This window comes from Pseudophryne corroboree, chromosome 8 (assembly GCF_028390025.1).
Source record: "Pseudophryne corroboree isolate aPseCor3 chromosome 8, aPseCor3.hap2, whole genome shotgun sequence".
Lineage (NCBI taxonomy): Eukaryota > Metazoa > Chordata > Amphibia > Anura > Myobatrachidae > Pseudophryne > Pseudophryne corroboree.
Window position 1 is genome coordinate 34,499,090 of NC_086451.1, and position 15,304 is coordinate 34,514,393.

Genomic DNA, 15,304 nt, shown 5'->3' on the forward strand with positions numbered 1-15,304 from the left:
AGGGAGAAAATGCTCTGTTCCTGGACTTTCCTGGTAATGTATGATTGCCATCACCTGTGGTGAAACGCCTTTCTTATCAATTAACTAGCTCAGTGGTTCTCAAACTCGGTCCTCAGGACCCCACACGGTTCATGTTTTCCATGTCACCCAGCTGGTGCACTGTGTATAACCAACTGCCACATTTTAAAAATCTACAGGTGACCTGCAAAACATGAACCGTGTGGGGTCCTGAGGACCGAGTTTGAGAACCTGTGAACTAGCTTACCACAGGTGATGGCAATCATACATTAGCAGGAAAGTCCAGGAACAGAGCATTTTCTCCCTCAGGGTCAGGTAGGCAAGTATGCTGTGAGCCCTGAAATGACCATCATCCTGGTATTAAAACACATACGTGACCGATGTGGCAGAGTTTCTTGTTGAATTTGTCACAGTAAATAAGAATTTACTTACCGATAATTCTATTTCTCGGAGTCCGTAGTGGATGCTGGGGTTCCTGAAAGGACCATGGGGAATAGCGGCTCCGCAGGAGACAGGGCACAAAAAAGTAAAGCTTTTACCAGATCAGGTGGTGTGCACTGGCTCCTCCCCCTATGACCCTCCTCCAGACTCCAGTTAGGTACTGTGCCCGGACGAGCGTACACAATAAGGGAGGCAATTTGAATCCCGGGTAAGACTCATACCAGCCACACCAATCACACCGTACAACTTGTGATCTAAACCCAGTTAACAGTATGATAACAGAAAGAGCCTCTTAAAGATGGCTCCTTAACAATATAACCCGAATTTGTTAACAATAACTATGTACAGTATTGCAGATAATCCGCACTTGGGATGGGCGCCCAGCATCCACTACGGACTCCGAGAAATAGAATTATCGGTAAGTAAATTCTTATTTTCTCTATCGTCCTAAGTGGATGCTGGGGTTCCTGAAAGGACCATGGGGATTATACCAAAGCTCCCAAACGGGCGGGAGAGTGCGGATGACTCTGCAGCACCGAATGAGAGAATTCCAAGTCCTCTTTTGCCAGGGTATCAAATTTGTAGAATTTTACAAACGTGTTTTCCCCCGACCACGTAGCTGCTCGGCAGAATTGTAATGCCGAGACCCCTCGGGCAGCCGCCCAAGATGAGCCCACCTTCCTTGTGGAATGGGCCTTAACAGATTTAGGCTGTGGCAGGCCTGCCACAGAATGAGCAAGTTGAATTGTGTTACAAATCCAACGAGCAATCGTCTGCTTAGAAGCAGGGGCACCCAACTTGTTGGGTGCATATAGTATCAACAGCGAGTCAGATTTTCTGACTTCAGCCGTCCTTGAAATGTATATTTTTAAGGCTCTGACAACGTCCAACAACTTGGAGTCCTCCAAGTCGCCAGTGGCCGCAGGCACCACAATAGGTTGGTTCAGGTGAAACGCTGATACCACCTTAGGGAGAAAATGCGGACGAGTCCTCAGTTCTGCCCTATCCGAATGGAAGATTAGATAAGGGCTTTTATAAGATAAAGCCGCCAATTCAGATACTCTCCTGGCGGAAGCCAGGGCCAGTAACATAGTCACTTTCCATGTGAGATATTTAAAATCCACCTTTTTCAATGGTTCAAACCAATGGGATTTGAGGAAATCTAAAACTACATTTAGATCCCACGGTGCCACCGGAGGCACCACAGGAGGCTGTATATGCAGTACTCCTTTAACAAAAGTCTGTACCTCAGGAACTGAGGCCAATTCTTTTTGGAAGAATATTGACAGGGCCGAAATTTGAACCTTAATAGATCTCAATTTGAGACCCATAGACAATCCTGATTGTAGGAAATGTAGGAAACGACCCAGTTGAAATTCCTCCGTCGGAACACTCCGATCCTCGCACCACGCGACATATTTTCGCCAAATGCGGTGATAATGTTTCGCGGTGACTTCCTTCCTTGCCTTAATCAAGGTAGGAATGACTTCTTCTGGAATGCCTTTCCCTTTTAGGATCTGGCGTTCAACCGCCATGCCGTCAAACGCAGCCGCGGTAAGTCTTGAAAGAGACAGGGACCCTGTTGTAGCAGGTCCCTTCTCAGAAGTAGAGGGCACGGGTCGTCCGTGACCAACTCTTGAAGTTCCGGGTACCAAGTCCTTCTTGGCCAATCCGGAGCCACTAGTATTGTTCTTACTCCTCCTCACCGTATAATCTTCAATACCTTTGGTATGAGAGGCAGAGGAGGAAACACATATACTGATTTGTACACCCAAGGTGTTACCAGTGCGTCCACAGCTATTGCCTGTGGATCTCTTGACCTGGCGCAATACTTGTCCAGTTTCTTGTTGAGGCGAGACGCCATCATGTCTACCATTGGTCTTTCCCAACAGTTTATTAGCATGTGGAAGACTTCTGGATGAAGACCCCCCTCTCCCGGGTGAATATCGTGTCTGCTGAGGAAGTCTGCTTCCCAGTTGTCCACGCCCGGGAAGAACACTGCTGACAGTGCTATTACGCGATTCTCCGCCCAGCGAAGAATCTTGGCAGCTTCTGCCATTGCACTCCTGCTTCTTGTGCCGCCCTGTCTGTTTACATGGGCGACCGCCGTGATGTTGTCCGACTGAATCAACACCGGTTTTCCTTGCAGGAGTGGTTCCGCCTGGCTTAGAGCATTTTAGATTGCTCTTAGTACCAGAATGTTTATGTGAAGAGACTTTTCCAGGTTCGTCCATACCCCCTGGAAGTTTCTTCCTTGTGTGACTGCTCCCCAACCTCTCAGGCTGGCGTCCGTGGTCACCAGGATCAAATCCTGTATGCCGAATCTGCGGCCCTCCAATAGATGAGCCTTTTGCAACCACCACAGAAGATATACCCTTGTCCTTGGCGACAGGGTTATTCGCAGGTGCATCTGAGGATGCGACCCTGACCATTTGTCCAACAGATCCCTTTGGAAAATTCTTGCATGGAATCTGCCGAATGGAATTGCTTCGTAAAAAGCCACCATTTTTCCCAGGACTCTTGTGCATTGATGTACAGACACCTTTCCTGGTTTTAGGAGGTTCCTGACAGGTCGGATAACTCCTTGGCTTTTTCCTCGGGAAGAAAAACCTTTTTCTGAACCGTGTCCAGAATCATCCCTAGGAACAGCAGACGTATCGTCGGAAAACAGCTGCGATTCTTGGAATATTTAGAATCCAGTCGTGCCGTCGAAGAACTACTTTAGATAGTGCTCTTCCGACCTCCAACTGTTCTCTGGAACTTGCCCTTTTTAGGTCGTGCAAGTAAGGGATAATTTAGATGCCTTTTTTCTTTGAAGAAACATCTTTTCGGCCATTACCCTGGTAAAAAGGCCCGGGGTGCCGTGGATAATTCAAACGGCATCGTCTGAAACTGATATTGACAGTTCTGTACCACGAACCAGAGGTACCCTTGATGAGAAGGACAAAATTTGGACATGGAGGTAATCCTTGATGTCCAGGGACACCATATAGTCCCCTTTTTTCCGGTTCGCTATCACTGCTCTGAGTGACTTTATCTCGATTTGAACCTTTTATGTAAGTGTTCAAAACATTTTAGATTTAGACTATGTGTCACCAAGCCGTCTGGCTTCAGTACCACAATATAGTGTGGAAAAATAATACCCTTTTCCTTGTCGTAGGAGGGGTACTTTGATTATCACCTGCTGGATATACAGCTTGTGAATTGTTTCCAATGCTGCCTCCCTGTCGGAGGGAGCCGTTGGTAAAGCAGACTTCAGGAACCTGCGAGGAGAAGATGTCTCGACTCTCCAATCTTTACCCCTGGGATAATACTCGTACGATCTAGGGGTCAACTTGCGAGTGATCCCACTGCGCCCTGAGACTCTTGAGACTACCCCCCCACCTTGAGTCCGCTTGCACGGCCCCAGCGTCATGCTGAGGACTTGGCAGACGCGGTGGAGGGCTTCTTTTCCTGGGAAAGGGCTGCCTGCTGCAGTCTACTTCCCTTACCTCTATGTCTGGGCAGATATGACTGGCCTTTTGCCTGCATGCCCTCATGGGAAAGGAAAGATTGAGGCTGAAAAGACGGTGTCTTTTTTAGCTGAGATGTAACTTGGGGTAAAAAAGGTTGGATTTCCCAGCTGTTGCTGTGGTCCCCAGGTCCGATGGACCGACCCCCAAATAACTCCTTCCCTTTATACAGTAATACTTCCATCTGCCGTATGGGATCTGTATCACCTGACCACTGTCGTGTCCCTGACATCTTCTGGGAGATATGGACAACGCACTTATCTTGATGCCAGAGAGCAAATATCCCTCTGTGCATCTCACATACATATATATAGAATGCATCCTATTAAATGCTCTACATGAATAAAATATTTTCAGTCAGGGAATCCGACCAAGCCAACCCAGCACTGCATCTCCAGGCTGATGGCGATCGCTGGTCGCAGTATAACCACCTTATGTGTGTATATACTTTTTAGGATATTTTTCCAGCTTCCTATCAGCTGGCTCCTTGAGGGCGGCCGTATCTGGAGACGGTAACGCCACTTGATAAGCGTGTGAGCGCCTTATCACCCTAAGGGGTGTTTCCCAACGTACCCTAATTTCTGGCGGGAAAGGGTATAACGCCAATATTTGCTATCGGGGTAACCCTACGCATCATCACACACTTCATTTTATTTTATCTGATTCAGGAAAAACTACAGGTAGTCTTTTCACTCCCACATAATACCCTTTCTTGTGGTACTTGTAGTATCAGAAACACGTAACACCTCCTTCATTGCCCTTAACGTGTGGCCCTAATGAGAAATACGTTTGTTTATTCACCGTCGACACTGTATTCAGTGTCCGTGTCTGTGTCGACCGACTGAGGTAAATGGGCGTTTTTAAAACCCCTGACGGTGTTTCTGAGACGCCTGGACCGGTCCTAATAGATTGTCGGCCGTCTCATGTCGTCAACCGACCTTGCAGCGTGTTGACATTCTCACGTAATTCTCTAAATAAGCCATCCATTCCGGTGTCGACTCCCTAGAGAGTGACATCACCATTACAGGCAATTTCTCCGCCTCCTCACCAACATCGTCCTCATACATGTCGACACACACGTACCGACACACAGCACACACACCGGGAATGCTCTGACAGAGGACAGGACCCACTAGCCCTTTGGGGAGACAGAGGGAGAGTCTGCCAGCACACACCAAAAACGCTATAATTATATAGGGACAACCTTATATAAGTGTTTCTCCCTTATAGCATCTTTTATATATATACAATATCGCCAAAATCAGTGCCCCCCCTCTCTGTTTTAACCCTGTTTCTGTAGTGCAGTGCAGGGGAGAGCCTGGGAGCCTTCTCTCCAGCTTTTCTGTGAGAGAAAATGGCGCTGTGTGCTGAGGAGATAGGCCCCGCCCCTTTTTCGGCGGGCTCGTCTCCCGCTATTTTTGAAGTTAGGCAGGGGTTAAATATCTCCATATAGCCTCTGTGGGCTATATGTGAGGTATTTTTTGCCTCTAATAAGGTTTTTATTTGCCTCTCAGAGCGCCCCCCCCAGCGCTCTGCACCCTCAGTGACTGTTGTGTGAAGTGTGCTGAGAGGAAAATGGCGCACAGCTGCAGTGCTGTGCGCTACCTTTATGAAGACTCAGGAGTCTTCAGCCGCCGATTTTGGACCTCTTCTCTCTTCAGCGTCTGCAAGGGGGCCGGCGGCGCGGCTCCGGTGACCATCCAGGCTGTACCTGTGATCGTCCCTCTGGAGCTAGTGTCCAGTAGCCAAGCAGCAAATCCACTCTGCACGCAGGTGAGTTCACTACTTCTCCCCTAAGTCCCTCGTTGCAGTGATCCTGTTGCCAGCAGGACTCACTGTAAAGTAAAAAACCTAAGCTAAACTTTCTCTAAGCAGCTCTTTAGGAGAGCCACCTAGATTGCACCCTTCTCGTTCGGGCACAAAATCTAACTGGAGTCTGGAGGAGGGTCATAGGGGGAGGAGCCAGTGCACACCACCTGATCTGGTAAAAGCTTTACTTTTTTGTGCCCTGTCTCCTGCGGAGCCGCTATTCCCCATGGTCCTTTCAGGAACCCCAGCATCCACTTAGGACGATAGAGAAATTGTTATTAGATGAGTTGCAGAAGGGTTACAACAGTTAGATCTACTCTGATCTGGCAGTGTAACTGCAGTTTGGATTCCCACAGGCTCACAGTCTAGGCCTGGTGTCCAGCGTGGACTCAGCCCATCCCTTCTCATGGCCCAGGTCCAAGTCAGTATTTTGCTTTCTACAGTTTAGCTAAGAATCCCAGCGATGACCTTAACAGTTAATGTGAATGAGGACGTTCTAGTCCCAGGCCTTGTAGGATTGTTGCTGAGATCTTATTGGAACCCACAACACCGTTAAGTCATTAGTATAGATTAACCCTAGCAGGCCCTTACTCCAGCAGTCTCATCCCAGCTGTGGCTCCAAGATAAGCTGGGGCCCCTCTCTGCCCTTCCGGTGGTATAACAGACATTGCCTCCTCCAGACAGGAAACCAGAGATTTGCCGGCTGCGGGAGGGTTGCTTGCATAGCTGGAGATCCCGGCACCTAAATACAGTTATAATAAAGCCTTTATCATTAAACCAAGTGAAACATATAGCAGCAGCATACCATAATTGCTTCGTATATCGCTCACATAAAAAGGAACAGACCTGTTGTGTTTGAAACATTTCATGCATTCTCATATAATGTGGTAATGATGCGTAGGCAAATCCCGGAGTGGGGGGGGGGGGGGGGGGGTTTCCAGTTGCCCGAAAACACCCCTCCTGACTAATGGCTGACATCATGACCACAATTACAGTAGTACTGTATGTGGTATGATTTTACTAGAGCTGCGGCCACAACATGCAGTATAGGGGACAGGACGGAGCATATGCACAGTGGCAACAGCTTCTCTTACCAAGGGGATCATTCTGAGTTGATCGCTCGCTAGCTATTTTTTGCAGTGCAGCGATAATATAGTCGCCGCCCACGGGGGAGTGTATTTTCGCTTTGCAAGTGTGCGAGCGCATGTGCAGCCGAGCGGTACAAAAAAGTTTTTTTGCAGTTTCTGAGTAGCTCTGAACTTACTCAGCCGCTGCGATCATTTCAGCCTGTCTGGTCCCGGAATTGACGTCAGACACCCGCCCTGCAAACACTCGGACACGCCTGCATTTTTCCAAATACTCCCAGAAAACGGTCAGTTGACACCCACAAACGCCCTCTTCCTGTCAATCACCTTGCGATTGGCTGTGCGAATGGATTCTTCGTTAAATCCATCGCCCAGCACCGATCCTTTTTGTACCCGTACGACGCACCTGCGCATTGCGGTGCATACGCATGCGCAGTTTTGCTGAGTTTTAACCTGATCGCAGCGCTGCAAAAAATAGCTAGTGAGCGATCAACTCGGAATGACCCTCCAAGTCTTCTGTGTTTGTGGATCTGAGTGCTCAGTCAGCAAACTTGACCAGAGTGCAGCTGGCAACAAGTAGAGACAGGTGTCCAACCATGAGGCGGGAGAGTGTGTGCTTAGGATGCTCTGTTCTGGCTCCTACTGTTTATATTAAGTATGTATATTTATTATGAGATACTGTATCCTACTAGTAGTTATATTATGTGTGAAAAACACCCCACCCAAATCTAACTCTCTCTGCACATGTTACAGTACATCTACCCCACCTGCAGTGCACATGGTTTTGCCCATTACTGGCTTTTTTTTTTTTTTAAACAACTCTGAATAACCCCCAATGTGCTGGTTTATGCCAGTCATAAAACATACCTCCCAACATGACCCTCTCCAGGAGGGACACAATGCTCTGCTCCTGGACTTCCCTCTTAATTTATAATTACCATCACCTGTGCTGAAACACCTTTCTTATCCATGAACCTGTTCAAAACAGGTGCCGGCAATCCTAAATGAAGAGAAAAGTCCAGAAGCAGAACATTGTGTCCCTCCTGGCGAGGGTGATGTTGGGAGGTATGCATAAAATATGTCGACAAACAGGAGGGAAACCATTTCCACCACCACATTAGCATACCTCCCAACATGACCCTCTCCAGGAGGGACAGAAAGCTCTGCTCCTGGACTTCCCTCTTAATTTTATGACTGCCATCACCTATGGTGAAACACCTTTCTTACCCATTACCCTGTTCAAAATAGGTGTCGGCAATCACAAATTAAGAGAAAAGTCCAGAAGCAGAGCATTTTGTCCCTCCTGGAGAGGGTCATGTTGGGTGGTATGCATTAGACAGGTAAACTCGATTGACTTTAGAATTTTTGATGAATACCTCAATAAGAAACATTTGGCCCTGGGCTTCCGTGTAAAAAAATGCTGATACTCTAAGTCGCTGTGATTCCAGAAAATTTGAGAACCATCTCTAAATAGCGGTTAACCCCTGCGGCTAATTGTATGTGCCCCAATGACTGCATACCTTCCTCATACCTCCCAACATGACCCTCTCCAGGAGGGACGCAATGCTCTGCTTCTGGACTTTTCTCTTTCTCTATGATTGCCGGCACCTGTTTTGAACAGGTTAACATACCTCCCAACTGTCCCGATTTTCGCGGGCCAGTCCCGTTTTTTGGGGACTGTCCCGCTGTCCCACCCGTGGGCCGCAGTGTTCCGCGGTGGGGGGCAGTTGGGAGTCTCTGTCTCTCGCTGCCCTGCTTAGCAGAGCAGCGGTGAATAGACGCTGTGCGCATGCGCACAGCTTCTATTCACTGGAGACAGAGGGCGGGATGTACTAATGTACATCGCCGCCCATCGCCGCCCTGCGCCACGATGCTGATCGCATATGTACTAACATATGCGATCAGCATTGCGGAGGACAGCTCTTCCGATAAGAGCTGTCCTCCGCGATGCGCAGCGGCAGCCTGACTTCCGGGATTCGGCCCCAGGAGTCAGTCTGCGCATGCGCGGGGTGACGGGGGCGGCCGCAGGGCATGCTGGGAGGGATCCGATCGGATCCCTCACACAGCGCCGCGGAGAGAAGCCCATAGGCTTCTATGGACGTACGCCAGCTAAAGCTGGCGTACCCCGCCGCGGCACTGTCCTGCCGGCCGGGGGTTAGTACATCAGGAAAATGCGGTAAACAGGGAGTTTACCGCATTTTCCGCTTAGTACATTCCGCCCAGAGGGAGAGGGGGCATGCCAGCGGCTCACAGAGCGCTGGGCATGCTCCCTCAGTGACGAAAACGGGGGCGTGGCTCGCGATCGCGGGTCCTCCGTGAAGACACGCCCCTTTTGTAGGCCACGCCCCCTTTCGGGAGCGCGCGCGGCTTCGCAGCGCATGTGTCCCTCTTACTGCAAGGGCAAAGTTGGGAGGTATGGGTTAATGTAAAAGAAAGGTGTTCACCACAGGTGATGGCAATCATACATAAGAGAGAAGCCCAGGAGCAGAGCATTCTGTCCCTCCTGGAGAGGGTCATGTCGGGAGGTATGCAGCCTGGGCTGCAGGTACTGAGCAATGCCTACATGAAAGGGCCCCTTCACACCACAGTTCCAGCTCTTTATGTGTGAGAATTGATCTATCGGAAATGCATGTGGGTCTGCATAGTTACATGGGCGCACATTTGCTTTCTGAGTCTGCGTCAGCCCCTGCATGTGTAATAACACCCTTTACCTAATTTCTACCAAAACAGTACTAACTGGTTTGCCTAAACCACAGGTTCTCAAACTCGGTCCTCAGGACCCCACACAGTGCATGTTTTGCAGGTCTCCTCACAGAATTACAAGTGAAATAATTAGCTCAACCTGTGGACCTTTTAAAATGTGTCTGTGAGTAATTAATACACCTGTGCACTTGCTGGGTTACCTGCAAAACATGCACTGTGTGGGGTCCTGAGGACCGAGTTTGAGAACCACTGGCCTAAACGCCCCATTTCTCAGGCAACCATTTTAGTGTTTAGTCTCATATTCCCCTTACATACCTCCCAACATGACCCTCTCCAGGAGGGAAAATATGCTCTGCTTCTGGACTTTCCTCTTAATGTATGATTGCCGGCACCTGTTTTGAACAGGTTAATCATGGATAAGGAAGGTGTTTCAGCACAGGTGCTGGCAATCATACAGGTAGGGCTGTAACACACTGGCCGGTTTCTCCCGGATGGCAAAAAGCCGGACAAACTTTGTCCGGCTTTTTGCCATCCGGGAGAAACCGGCAGAGTCTCGCACACAGGACGGCTTTGAGCCGTGTGTAATGCTGTGCGCATGCGCAGCATCAGACACGGCTTGAGAAAAAACCGTTGTGTGTGAAAGCTCCCCTTCACACACACGGTTCACTGGCTGCAAAGATGGCCCGGCGGCCGCCCGGCCGCCGGACCTTCCAGTGGTGAGACCCGGCTGCAACCCGGCAGCCGAGCCGGAGCCGTGTAGTGTGAAGGGACCCTAGCCCTCACACTGTTAACTACAATGCCGGCACGGGAAAAAGCTGTCCGGCTTTTTCCCGGCCGGCAAAAACTGGGTAGTGTGTTTTAGCCCTAAGAGGGAAGTCCAGGAGCAGAGCATGTTGGGAGGTATGCCCTTATCGCCTCGAATAGCTCCTGTCAATCACATCAGTAGTGTTTGCGATGGGCTGCGTGAGTTCACCAGCAATCCTAAGTCCGATGTTCACGCAGAGGGCATCTGCGGCTTTTGCATAATTTTGCACCGCTGCTGCGTACAATAGGGCCTGATTCATGTTTGTAAATAATGCATAAAAAGCAAGTAAAGGCCTATATAGACGGACCGATGCGGGAGAGATGTGTGCTGAGCGAACAGCTCAGCACACATCTCTCCCCCCGCTCAGCACAGCGCGATGTGTGCTGAGCGTGTGGGGGGAGACGGGGGTGCCGCTCATTTCACCCAGCGGGTGAAGTGAGCGACCTGCTAGATTGGCCTAGCACCAGCGATATCTAGCACCAGCGATAGCGATGCGTGGAGCTGCGCATCGCTATCGCTGTAGGGGGTACACACGGAGCGATAATGCTTAAATTCTAAGCAATCTAGTCAGATTGCTTAGAATATCGCTCCGTGAGTACCCCCCTTAACTTTGCGTCTGGAACAAACCATTTTGCCATGTAAGGGGAGCAAATATATTTATCTTTTTTCTGTGCAGGTTGAATACTGGCTGCTTTTGCATGCAGCCCACAAATGTTAGACAGCTTTATTTTTACACTGCAATTTAGATTTCAGTTAGGACAACACCCCAAACTATTCTATGGGCCTAATTCAGACCTGATCATACAGTAGCAGCAAGTTTGTTAGCAGATGGGCAAAACCATGGTGGTCATTCCGAGTTGATCGCTAGCTGCTTTCGTTCGCTGTGCAGCGATGAGGCAAAAAAATGGCACTTCTGCGCATGCGGCGCACGCGCGACCTACTATTACACCGACAGATGTAGTTTCACACAAGGTCTAGCGAAGCTTTTCAGTCGCACTGCTGGCCGCAGAGTGATTGACATGAAGTGGGCGTTTCTGGGTGTCAACTGACCGTTTTCAGGGAGTGTTCAGAAAAATGCAGGCGTGCCAGGAAAAACGCAGGCGTGGCTGGGCGAACGCAGGGCGTGTTTGTGACGTCAAAACAGGAACTGAACAGTCTGAAATCATCGCAAGCGCTGAGTAGGTATTGAGCTGCTCTAAAACTGCACAAAAAAACTTTGCCGCCGCTCTGCGATTCCTTCGTTCGCACTTCTGCTAAGCTAAAATACACTCCCAGTGGGAGGCGGCATAGCGTTTGCACGGCTACTACTTACATTCATGAATCAGGCCCCAAAGATGCAACGGTGGTGCAATTAGCATCCTATGAATCAGCCCCTAGACTGGGGTTAGAGCGAGGGTAAGGGAAAGTAAATAAATTACTGAAGTAATTATTTTTACTCGGGTCTTACTGAAAATGTGAGAGAGGTCGGCATACAGAGAGTTAAAGGCAGGGAAGGATTACTACAAGTGTGACTGGGATCATTTGTACCTTTGTGCAGAGAAATGTGTGTTACAAAGAACAAAAGTATTAGAATGATTCTTCAATGGAGGCATTAGACACATGAGAAGTATGGACGTTGGGGAAATAAAGTAACGGGACTGGGCGGGAAAAGCCGTCTTATGGTGGTGATTAGTTATACAGGTCAGGGCGGAAGTCTGTTCCTTATATTACGAGGCTGGAGAGCATTGTATATGGGAAAACCAGATGTTTATATGGAAATATGAGACAGGATCATAGTAAAAGCAGAGTTTGGGGAGTTATGTATGGTTGCCAATAACTTGCTGAAAGCAGATTGAGAAGACACAGACCTGGGAATGCAAAGGCACAAAGAAAGATGAAATTCATGAGGTAAACCTTAGTAACGTGTGAGAAACTGAGGAGAACGGGTCTGAATTAATGCATTTTAAACCACGAGAAGCAGTGTGTCCACCTTGCAGTAACCCAGGGAAGATTTGTGGAGAAACTATGGGGTACATTTTCTTAAAGTCATTTTGCTGGATGGGGATCCATAAATTATGGGGTATCCCCTGAAAATTTAAATGTTGACCTATTGACCCCATTGACCTTTTCAGCCCATTGACCTCTTGCATGTCGACCTAATTCTGGTCCACCCAGTGATCCACACACAATTTCTTATTGCCGCAATAAGTGATAAGTGGTGATGAGAAATAATCATTATCGGGACATAAATATTAATTCATGCTCAATAAGCATGGAGACAGAATAGAGGGGGGATGTATCACACAGATAAAGGACAGGTGGAGAAGTTACCCATAGCAACAAATCAGCTATCATTCATCTAGTCGCAGTGGTTGTCAAACTCGGCCCTCAGGACCCCACACAGGTCCTGTTTTCCAGGTCACCCGGCAGGCACACCGTGTGTCACCAACTGTCACATTTTAAATATCTACAGGTGACCTTGAAAACATGACCTGTGTGGGGGTCCTGAGGACCGAGTTTGAGAACCTGCGATCTAGTACATTCTATAACATAATACCTAGAAACTGTGATGTCAGTGGATCGGAGTCATTTGATTGGCTGAATATTGGTTTAGCCCACTTGTGGCAGCCCTATCAGCGAATAGGTGATGGGGCCCAATTGAGACCCTCCCTCCAGCACCTCCACAAACTCAGACATTGTGAATGCAATAAAAGTGATGAGAACTTCCCTACCTACCCTGAACGTCACACACATGAGTCTGGCTGACAATGCCGGTGTTATTCTCCTTGTCCGTGGGCCATTGGTAGATGTAGAGCGAGGTGTGAGAAGAGCCGGCGTCAAACACCATTCCATACTAATAAACACAGAAAGAGAGATATAATTTATAATATCAACATTGGACACACCCAATTGAATTACAGCCCAGATCTGGCAATGAAAGATACATTTTCTCAGGCCGCTCATGTAGAAGATTTGCAGATGTGCCAATATTAGGTATCAGCGTGGTCATTGTGGGTTATTTACAGGCCTTTGTGTACTTCAGTGCATCTTGCTGTCAAAATGATGGCCAAGAGACAGCACGGTTCAATAATCTCCTAGCCTGAGTGCGAGGCTTTTGTCTAGATGAAACGCATCGGTCTTGGTTGTGGAAGCATCAGGGCCTGCGATTACTCTCTCTGGCCCTGCTAATTCACACCGTTGAAGGGATGCCATAAACTGTTGCAAAACCAGTTATTTACAAGGAACTGAAAGCAGCTGGCATTTGCATAGTCTAAATTAGCAGGCATGTGCAACACTTCCGTATTTTACTTCATGTGCCATGCCCTGCAAAACTCCTGACTCTGCCAGCGCCCAGCTGGTCAGAACTCGCAGGCACATGAAAGCAAAAGGTAATAACGGGGGAGCTGTATCAATAATTGGAGAAACATGAAGGGCAAAAGTTGACCAGTGCAACCCATCAGCTCCTGTCATTTATCTAGCACAGCCCACGAAACGTCAGATGTTGCCTTGCGCAATTTCTAACTCTCCAAGGCTTGATACATCACCCCTTTAGTGAGGGATCATTACAGATTATGAGGGTGGAAGCTGGAGCTGTCAGAAGTCACTAACGTGCTACCACATCTCATCATTAATTCTGCTTTCATTTGGAAAAAACTCTCCCTCGGGTGTCCCCTACATAATGTCAGCTATATACTGCTGGATGGGTTTCTGATATACCATACTGTATATATATATAAATAGATACTAACGTCACTTCCTATTCTTTATTAAGCTTTAGTGATCCATGTCATCAAAGCACATCTTTCACTGTCCCAGTGACAACCTCAGGGTCAGATACGGCCATTTTGGTTTGTCATCCACTCACACTGTGGGCGGGATGTACTAAGCCTTGAAAAGTGATAATTTCAGTGTGATAAAGTACCAACCAATCAGCTCCCCCTGTCATTTTTCAAACCCAGCCTGTGATATGGCAGTTAGGAGCTGATTGGCTGTTACTTTCTCACAGTGAAATTATCACTTTTCTAAGCTTAGTACATCCCGCCCACAGTGAATGCAGCCATTTTCTGGGCTGAACTAATAGTCACAAACAAAATCATCTTATCAAAGGGAGTCATTCCGAGTTGATCGCTCGCTGCCGATTTTTGTAGCGCAGCAATCAGGTAAAAAAATGGCAAAACTGTGCATGCGTATGCACCGCAATGCGCACGCGCGTCGTACGGGTACAAACAGCATCGTTGTTGTGCAATGCTTCTAGCGACGAATCCGTTCGCACAGCCAATCGCAAGGAGATTGACAGGAAGAGGGCGTATATAGGTGTCAACTGACCGTTTTCTGGGAGTGGTAGGAAAAACGCAGGCGTGTCCAAGCGTTTGCAGGGCGGGTATCTGAGGTCAATTCTGGGACCTCCGTCGCTAGGATCATCGCACAGGATAAGTAACTTCAGGGCTGGTCTTGTTTTGCACAAAATGTTTTTGTACTGCTCGGCTGCACATGCGATCGCAGTCGCACACTTGCAAAACGAAAATACACTCCCCCACGTGGGTGGCGACTATGCGTTTGCACGGCTGCAAAAAGTAGCTAGCGAGCGTTTAACTCGGAATGATCCCCTATGTACTGTTCACTAGTAAAGTACCAGCCAATCAGCTCCTAACTGCCATGTTATAGGATGATGTGTTTGAAAAATGACAGGTAGGAACTGGTTGGTTGGTACTTTATCTCCGTCCACATTATCTGTCTCCAAGGTTTAGTACATAGGGCCTAATTCAGTAAGGATTGCATCGCAGGGCAAGGCCACCCAGCATGTTGGCCGCCCCCCCCCCCCCCCCTTCCCCCTGACCAAGCAGAAATTGCAATCGCACCACAATTTTTACTTGATTGCAAAAAATTGGGTAGCCTCCTACCGGCGCCATGCCCTCATTTGCGCCACCACATTCCCCATTTTGAAGTCACGC

At 48.4% G+C, this 15,304-nt stretch overlaps 1 protein-coding gene across 2 annotated transcripts in view; it reads right to left on the reverse strand.

Annotated features, from left to right (window-relative positions):
* The window catches only part of LOC134948318 (ectonucleoside triphosphate diphosphohydrolase 8-like), a 51,073-nt gene that overhangs the window by 18,405 nt on the left and 17,364 nt on the right, over window positions 1-15,304 (reverse strand). For both annotated transcript variants that reach the window (XM_063936237.1, XM_063936238.1), the window contains exons 3-4: window positions 13,089-13,206; window positions 6,372-6,522 (exon numbers count right to left, since the gene is read on the reverse strand). In XM_063936237.1, coding sequence (XP_063792307.1) covers window positions 6,372-6,522; window positions 13,089-13,206 — 269 coding nt within the window. The remainder of the gene's footprint in view (window positions 1-6,371; window positions 6,523-13,088; window positions 13,207-15,304) is intronic.